The sequence below is a fragment of the Hyposmocoma kahamanoa genome, unplaced genomic scaffold (genome assembly GCF_003589595.1).
Source record: "Hyposmocoma kahamanoa isolate Upper Pololo Valley unplaced genomic scaffold, ASM358959v1 87, whole genome shotgun sequence".
In the NCBI taxonomy this organism is placed as follows: Eukaryota; Metazoa; Arthropoda; class Insecta; order Lepidoptera; family Cosmopterigidae; genus Hyposmocoma; species Hyposmocoma kahamanoa.
Window position 1 is genome coordinate 16,975,178 of NW_020654422.1, and position 10,046 is coordinate 16,985,223.

General features: G+C 35.7%; 1 protein-coding gene across 1 annotated transcript in view; it reads left to right on the forward strand.

The window, feature by feature from the left end:
* The first annotated feature begins 4,508 nt into the window (after positions 1-4,508).
* The window catches only part of LOC113235400 (glucosylceramidase-like), a 14,805-nt gene continuing 9,267 nt past the window's right edge, over positions 4,509-10,046 (forward strand). Inside the window, exons 1-4 of the mRNA XM_026471079.1 lie at positions 4,509-4,566; positions 5,214-5,350; positions 6,606-6,714; positions 9,159-9,300. Coding sequence (XP_026326864.1) covers positions 4,509-4,566; positions 5,214-5,350; positions 6,606-6,714; positions 9,159-9,300 — 446 coding nt within the window. The remainder of the gene's footprint in view (positions 4,567-5,213; positions 5,351-6,605; positions 6,715-9,158; positions 9,301-10,046) is intronic.

Here is a 10,046-nt window from a genome sequence, read left to right on the forward strand (position 1 = left end):
AGACGATCATTTGCTTTTAACATGTTTACAAAAAAAGATACTAAAATCTTATACAGATGACAAATAATTTTAAAATAGCAAATGATTTGCTACAAAACTAGCCGACACTGTACAGTATTTTAAATATAATATTACGTTAAAGATTTGTATGAAAATTTAATTATATTGTCTTCTTAAAAACTACATGTGTATTATTTAAAATAACTTATGACGTCATCTTTTCACTCCTTTTTACACGCACGTGTATTTGTTACACATCGCAAGTCGTATTCTTTGTAGATACAAGATACAGCAGATCTAGCTGGTATAATTTAAAAAAGTCTCCATACAAACCTGGTTTTTGGGTAATTTTCAAGTTAGTTTTCTTACGTAATTTCGGTGGTAATTTTATTATTTAAGTTTTGGACTATATTATCGTGAAATATCTCTGTCTAATATATATCTATACACTTGAATATTAAATAATGCTTCGTCGTTCGCCACCGAAATTACGAGTAGGTAGAGACAACTAACCTGAAAATTACCCTTTTCATTATGGGTATGACTTTTATACTTAAGTTTCGAAGACATTATTAAAATCTACGATATCTTTTATACTAAGGAGCGACTAATTCTAAAGTTTTGCAACTAGCATTGCCGATTCACTTATGGTGTAGGGTCGAAGAGGACGCCGTGCAAGCGGAGTAAACGGGCTATTGGTTCCCAATATCGTTTTATAATTGCATCATTTGCACTAGAATTTCCAATCACTGGAGAAAACATAACTTTCATTCAATTTGAATGTGTGCCTTCTAGATGGCGCCAGGGTATTGATTGCACCCGGGCGCTTCATAGGTGACTAGGACCGAGTAATTGACGACTTTTTCTGGGTGTAATCATATTTTGTCTGATTTTATTTGATTAATAACATAACACACCTTATATATACACATTCTCTTATACGGTAAAATCATAATTTATGACTACATTAAAATTGAAGATAGGCGCTGTGGTTTTCGATATAAAGCAAATGGAACAAGCTTATTCCAGGGAGGACTTATTACTTGACAACGGCGTAACGACTAAATCTAGTTTATTAGGATATTACGTAGTATTTTACAATAAACCATGACTATTTACTATATTAATCCGGTCTCAGCTAGGTTCTAAGGTTCTCGGTATCGAAGAATATTGCCGCTGGAAAAAGTTTATTCCAATATAAACAGTAAAGCACTCTTGTCACCTCTGAAAGCCCCGGATCATCGAGTATATAACCAGAAACAAGAGACGAAATGTCATTTAATTTGTTTGAATACTATTCAGCCAGCCCAAATTCGAAACAATTGACGGGTGTCAATTGTTTCACTTCAAATCGACCAGTTTAACTTGAGCTTTGCTATAATGGACGTTAATTGAAAAATTACATATTTAATATTTAATTACCGATGAAATGTGATTCCGTTTGTTTTGTAATTAGACGTTTTGCTGTTCTTCCCACACCACCGAATAGAACAGCCTACAGATACAGATATTATCTCTATTGCAATAAATACAGAATATTTTTGGAATATACGGACACGTATACACAGGTCAGTTGTTGGCGCTGTTTCAGCTTTCGATTTTTGTGATTTTAGTACAAACGAGAGTTGATATTTAAAAATGATTTATAGGCCATTTGCCTGATGAGTTGCCAGGGATGGATGGCCCTTATTTCGTATCTATTGCTGGTTATACACTCGGTGGCCCGGATCGACTAAACGATAACTTTGAAATTTTACCTACTAGTAAAATTTCAAATACCTACCCAGTTATGGTAAAGTTGGGATAAGCCACACGAAGAAGTAAAGTTTTCATTTTAATATCAATTAGTCAAAGATTTTAAGGCTTTCGTGGTTATTCACTAAATTATTATCTATGGATGGACCACTACTGAGAGCCCCTCATTCTAACAAAGAAAAATAGAGTTATCGAAATTGGTTCACAAAAGTTGGTTCACAAATTTAAATTTAAGTATTGTTAAATCGTAAAAATCAGAGAAGCACTGCCAATGCACATATCACCCTGAGACTTAAAGTTACAAGTCCCATGTGCCTGTAGTTTCACGGACGCGACTTGAACGACAAAAAGCGCGAGATGCAGCTATTCTCGCATAAAAATCTCGCTCTTTATGTCGCTCTCACGGAAGTCGCGTTCTTTCATGCTAGTCCTACAGCACCCTTTAAAACCGAAATACATCCATACACATTGCTTGACGGCTAAAATAAGTGATGGCACACACTCATTCATCATCTCATAATCATTGTGAAAGTTTGTCCAGCGATGTGTAGTGCCATTACTTATCTTAGCCTTATTTTTTATGTGTATTAGCAGTTTCGAATATGAGTTTTTCTCATCTTTGATTTTCCTTAAAATATTGTATCATCAGTGCAATTAAACCGTGATTATGAAAATGTACTAAATACTATTTGGTTCTTTTAATATTAATAAATCCAAATGACTAAACCTAAAATCAAAGATGCGGTAAGCGCGTAGGGCACTTTTAAAATGTTATCTAATCACTACATTCTGTAAAGATAAATTTTACCAACACAAAGATGATAATAAATAAACATACTTACTTTTGAATTACGGGCACGTAAGATATTTAAGTAAGGGTTGGTACCAACTAGAAAAAATAATTGTCAAACATCCTCAAAGAAGCCGAAAACGAAATAGAAACGACTCGTACGAAGAACTTTCACACAATGAAGAACTCAAGAAGGAACTAGAAAAACTACACATCAACATATCAAGCTATAAATCTGTCACTTTATTAACTGCAAATTTGAACGCTATCTGAATGAGCTAAGATTACAATTCACAACAGAGTTTGACAGTTTAGTAGATGTAGAGCGTTATGAAAGAGTTTGTCCAGGGAAGTACCTTTTCTATTTCTGCCGCCAAACAGTAATGTCGGCATTACTGCGTTCCGGTTTTGAAGGGTAACATGAGGCTTGTCAATTTGAGTTTTTAAAGCTCGTAAGTAATACTACAACTGTTATGGGTAGACGTGTCGCTTACAACCAGATCCACAACTTCACGTCACTAGATATCATGAAAAAATCGAAAGAAAAGGGTACTTTGAAAAAACGGAAAATTTTAGGATTTTAGAGATATCGAAAATAAAGGGTTATGACTACATCAAGCCTGACATTTTAGATTTAAATTCAACTCTGTCTTCTACAAATAGGAAGGGTCCAAAGTTCAAAGTGGAAAGCTTTAATTCACTAGTTATTTCTTGCAGCTGATTATCGCGTTTGTGGTTTCATCACTTACAATATAATGAGATAGGTTTCTTGACCCTTTTACTCTTAAGTCGCTTCAGGTTCAAAAGTTCTTGAATATTTTGGAGAGTGAGTAATTCAATCCAATCATGTCAAGATCGTACTTCTGATGAGATGAAGCGCAATTTATGTCATCTGTGTCTATAAAAAATACACAATACACACACCCACACACAACACAAACACAACTTACAACCCGTTATAAAATTGTTAAAGTTAAAGACAAGAGGCAGCAATAATAACCAAAAGTTGCCTTTGATGCACTAAGAACAAACTCTGATAGAATAATAAAAAAGCTAGTGGCGAATAAGCTAGTCTTTAAGCTAGTCTACATGACTATTATATGTTTTATATATACTGTCAGCCATCTTCTTCTTATTTAAGAGCTTGGTTCTTTTCGGTAGAGTTATCCCCATTTTTGATATCCTGATACGTCTTATAGCTTATCTGACCTAAACAACTTCGTCTCTGTCTTCCTCTGTCTTTCTTACGTTTGATATTCCCTTTTAAAATACTTTTAACTGACAATTGTCTTTACGTAATGAAACGCAAAAACGTCTTTCCCCTTCGGTTCTCTATTGTCTTTAATTTTTCTCTTGTCTGCACTATTCTTAACACCTCCTCATAGTTTTTCCTTCTTCAACATCATAAATGAAATTCTTCCAATCATTTCCTTTCTCTCTGGTTTAATGCCCACGTCTCACTGCTATTCAATACTATGTTCCATAATGTACACCTTTATCACTTATTATTATTATATATCTGTTATATAATAATAATAATCTATCCATATATATCTATTTCTATATATATCTATCTATATATATAGATATATCTATTTCTATATCTGTTTTTAATTTTAGCTTGACACGTAATGCATTGCCTGAATCCAGCTCTTCAATTTATTGGTAGAGTATGTGTAATGACATTAAATCCACCACACAAAAATCATTATACATACAGAATACGAATCTGAATTTCTCATCCTTAAAATGTGAGTTTCACAGCCCTAGCCTAAGCTACATCGATCTAGATTAATTCTGTCCTCTTAATCCCTGATAATAAGACACAAATTAATACATGTTGAAATTTCAGTTTCAATCGATTTTTTACAGGGTTAGTATTGACATACATAATAAATAAGATTGCCGAATGGTAATATATTTCTTTAACAATTCGAATTTATTTATTTTGTAGGTGAGAATAATGAGGGTGGCATTGGTAGTATCCATTATATGTGCGTTGATTGTTCTAATAACATCTGGTAAGTGGTTTTACGTCGTTGAGATTCGACTTAATTTGCATAAGGTACAGCGCAAGGAAGTCACAATTGTTGGAAAGGACGATTATCGAAAGATGCGACGTACATTAACGCACATGACAACTAACGTAGTTTTATCTCAAAAAACCTTAATTTATATTAATATTCCCTATCTATTTAGTTTCAAAGCGACAGTGTGGTCCTGTCACTTTAAATCGTATGACACATCAATATAGCGAAATTTTGGAGATAAATTGTTGTGAGGGCTAGCACGATAGGGCGCTACTTGCGCAAGAGCGACATAGAGCACGAGATATTGTTGTTCTCGCAATATATCGCGCATTTATCTCGCTCTCACGCAAGACACGCCCTGTCGTGCTAACCCTATAGTTGACACAAGGTGTAGGAGACGTTAAAATGATTGCAGTAAACTCCAATCGACCCTTGGGAACCCTCTTGAAACATAGCCGGTATCCATACTTTATGTGTTCTCCAAAGTTCAGTTTCCACTTTTAAGATTTTTTAGAGATCAATAAGGGCCCGGGATATCATTTTTTCACAAGTAATGGAGCCTAGCTCAACCTTTCGGAGATTATGAAATTATTAAAAAATTAAATTATTTTACAACCTGTTTCTACTAAACCTTACAGAAGACCGGCAATGTCAAGCGCGCAATGTGGGGATTCCAGGACGTTCTATAGTATGCGTGTGCAACGCAGTCTATTGCGACTCTATCACGAGAGAGAACCCAGCACCTGGCACCTACGTAGTTTATACGTCTAGTTATGTGAGAGACTTGAAATGTATTACCGGCATAGTGTAATTTAGGCACTCCGTACACTTAAACTTAACTACTTTTTTGTTTATTTTATTTAGATTTTTATTAGATGGGGTTGTGGATCTCGTTTTGCTGGTCCCAGATAATTTAGGTAACTCAATTTCGCTAAAAAATGTCGATTACGTTAGTTATGCTAAGAATGACAGTATGATAAATATATAGATTGCCTAATAATAATAACAATTTCTTTATTTGCTTAAAAGATGGTACAACAGAAGATGTAACAAGGGACAGTGCCAGTACAAACATGTTTCGCTTAATTGTATTAGATAGCATGCAAATGTCTAGTTATACAATGTCAATTAGACTACAGCAACAATAAGAATGTCACAACTATGTCAAGTTACAAATTAAATTTGTCGAGAATGACCATAACCATTTTTTTAAATCGAGTATATTTGTTTGAACTTCGACACTGGATGGCATTACTAGTATCCTGAAACACGCTATCAAAGTGTTCACGTGAGATGTATATAAGACATTCGAATTTTGTACTATTTGAATTCCTCAACGACCCTGACGACCCTATCACTGTCGCCAATTTCAAGGGCAACCAGATCGCAAATCAGTTCATCTCCACACGCACCAACCGTCCTCGCCGGCGAGGTCGTAGAGCCCCTCATTTCGGCACGTACACTGGTAGATTCTCTCCTACAGCACATCTTTCTGGCCAAGTCTTCAGTAGGGCCCTGAGCCGAAGTCCGTGCCCACTTGGGCGGCCTCCTGCCCTCTACTTAGTTTTAAGTTTATTTTAGGGGTTATGAGCCTACAGCTCGCTCTCTTTTCCGGTGGCGCAGTCAATGTCATCAGCGGCCAACTGCAAAATATCCTTCGCAAAAAAATTGAGTTTTGACTGGAGTATCAACAAACAGTGATTACAAGTAAAGTGGTGTCTTCCCATTGTAATGCCCGATACAAAGTAAAACAAATATACGCCATTTAAACCCCAAAAAAATAGTTTCGTTTCCCGTGAGAATGAGAAACAACAAGATAAAATCACATATTATTTCCTGTCAAATATTTATTTCCTATATATTCTATAGAATTAAATAACTAAGTCAAACATATAGTGAAAATCAAATAATAAGTATTTCTTACGAGTAGGTATAATGAAATTTACAATTTTATGGACGATATAAACAATACTAAAAACGATCGTGTGGTTATACCACAAATACATTAATATTCTACTGTCGAATTACAGGCTGGACAACGATTTGAGAAAAGTGTTGGCAATATCGAAGTTGACCCTACACGAACTGAAGATGACAACGTCCGGCCTGAGAACGACGAAGATGAAAACGAATTCGAAGGTCTGTCATTTGATTTTATAGAATCAATATAGTAAAACAGCTTTCCAATACATAACTTGCTTCAAACTACCCTCCTTTGACCGCGTTAACTTAATTCACCTGAATTAATTCACCTAGGTGCATTAAGTACACTTTTAGTAAACTTAAATCACTTCTAGGAAATGAAACTATTTTTCCGGATTTAAATCGCGTATATGTTTTTTCAAACAAACCGACGTTTCTGGCCCTTTACAGGTCCCATAGTCACGGTTGATTGAGGGGTACAGTCTTCAACCAGTTATGTCTAATATTGATGCAAACCAACCTATTTTTTCACTATAATTACAATAGTTATTAATTAAATACCTTACTTTTAATTTTACAAAGACAACATTCCAATTTACGCTACATTAAGTTTTACAAATTATACTATTGCATGAATTTTTATTAAGTTCAATTTATTATTAATTCATAATAGAAATTAGAATAAACTAAAACATATTAATTAGTACTGCAGTCTTAAGTCTGTTTGGGATTTTTCATTAGAGGAAATACTGGATCCCAAACTGGTGGTACGGAGAAACCATCTTCCCTGTTGAAATTAGGATGTTTTTTTAATTTCCATGGCCTCTCGCAGCATCCTGGGTAGATAAAGGATTTCTTTTGCAACGACCTGGCGTTTGTCAAACTTCGTTGAATGTGTAGGTTTAACCATGACATGCTCGCCGACTCCAGACTTGTTTACGCGACGGTGTTTGACATCAGTTATAATTATGTTCTTAGACGCGGGTACAAATACTTCGCTTTGTTTGTCCATTATAAGAGAGACCGCACTCACAGTCAAGCTTGTAAACTCCTGCATCCTGTAAGGGGATGTTACATTTCACGGGTCTCAGGAACTGAGAAATCTTCCTCGGAGGCTTGAAATAGGTCTTGATAGATGCACGGCTGAGGACTCTTCCGATCTTGTCTATAACACCTGTCACGTAAGGTAAGATGGCAGGTCATCGCTCGACTATTGGTGGTTTGACACGTTTGGTGGTTTTGGCTTTTGGTGGTTTTAAATCACTTCTCTTTACCGTTATATTATAATTGAAAAACATTTTGACTAAGAACCTACGCACATGGCATATTTTCGCGTACACGCGCCGCAGACGAGTTGTATTCGCGCATTTTGAAAAGAGATTGTTTTAATTTTAGTTTTGTTTGTTAATTTCAGTTAATTTTTTAAATGAACCAACTATATGAAATTCTAACTATATACTCCAGTGGAGTATATAAGCTTGTTGCTTGCAACGAGATATTTGCGCGCGTTTGAATGGATTCACTTCAATCAACGCTTCTATGGCGCGTATTATATGGCTCTTAGACCCAAATTGACCCATCGTACACCGATGTTCCTCATTTCGCCACAGGATTGTAACGGTGACGCTACGTCGGTCTTATATACTATTATCATCAATATTCATAATTAGATTTCGATCCCCCCTTTACCTATTTCCGTTTCTTTCACAATTTGTGTTTTTATAATCAGGGCTCTTAAAAACAATTAACTAGCCGATGAAAAACGCGTACATGCGGTCACGCGACTAGGTAATCTATATAAGTATTTTACATAGATATAATAAATTTAATCTCATACGTCAATGGAATCAAGAAATTGAGTGCCGGTGTAAGTACCTATTTATTATCTACGATGCACCAAGCAACCAAAACCAAAGGTAGACGTGAGTCGAGAATTACAAATGTACTATAATTGCCATGGCAATTTTTTCACTTAAATATTCGAGTTTATTGCCATGAAATATTAAATAATACTTACAAATCGCGGTAGCCTAATGGTTTGACATACTGCGTCTCAAGCAGAGGCCGTGCGTTCGAATTTGGACTCTGGAGCTTTTCGGTGAAGGAAAACATCGTGATGAACAGGTTTCATGGCTTTCATGTTTCACGTCGAGGAAGGTTTACAACCCTCGGAAAACGTGGGAAGTCCCCAACTCACATTGGGCCAGCCAGCCGGGCTATGGCCTAAACCCCTTGCTTGAGCGGAGACCCGTGCCCAGCAGTGGAACGTATAAATGGGATGATGGTGATGATTATAATGATGATGACGATGTTGATGACACTACATTCATGAATACGATAATACACTTAAATAATGAAAAATTGCCATGGAAATTAGACAATAAAAAAGCAATGAACACTAAGCCGACAATTACCGAACCGAACGGTTAGTTCTCTTTGTGGGATCAATTTCTTTATTCTTGCATTCTTCAATACACGAGATCCAAGTAAAGGAAAAACTGTCAATATATCCGTCAGTCTATCTACATATACATAGTATTGTAAATAGATTTAAGTTTTTGTACGATAACATATTTAGGAAAGAAACTAATTTTACGGATTTTACGGATATATACAATATATATCACCACGACGTCGAAATCTAATGTTAACATTTACAGATACGAGTTTGATCAGAGTGAGCTACAGAATATTCACAAATACACGGTTCCAATTTATCGAGGGCTTCGGCGGGTCCATCACAGATGCCGCTTCCATTAACTGGAGAAAGTTGTCTCGTGCTGCACAGACTAATTTGATTGAGTAAGTCCATGTTTCTAATTCGTATTAGATATAATAAAGGTGGAAAATAAGCTGTATTGTTGTTACAGACATCTAGTTCCTGGTGTTTCGTGACTGCTACCCATTGGAAATGAAACTATACTTTTTCCGGATCTAAATAGCGTACCTAGCGTAGCGTTCTTTTTTTTTAACAACAAAACGTTTCGAGGTCTTTACAGTCCCCATCGTCATGGCTAACTGGTCACTTCAAAAAACAAATATATTCGATTTATCCTGATTATCCGCAAAAAGTAATGAAATTTTGGTTACCATTGGTTTGATTTTGAAATTTGTACTTATTTCTTATTTAATTTGTACTTATTTCGGATTACGAGCTGACTGACGAGCACGTGACTATGAACGTCTAATTCTTCCGAAATATCGTGATAAAAATAAGTCATACCGTAGTAATAACTGTAACACTGTTATATAGGTACTAGTTTATAACCATGACATTATATGCTTTAAAGGACCAGCTCAAAGGTAAAAACAGACAAGCGTCTATGAAAATGACAATAAGAGTCGTATTCTAGAACTCTACTCAATGCTCAAGTCAGGACTTGAGTATGATTCAAAGCACTAGAAATCATACTCAAGTCCTTGCCATTAGGGTCGTATTTCCAGTGCTTGAAATCATACTCAAGTCTGCTCAAATCCTGACTTGAGCATTGAGTACAGTTCTGGAATACGACCCTAAGTTTTTAGCCAAGGTGGTAGTAAGTGATGTA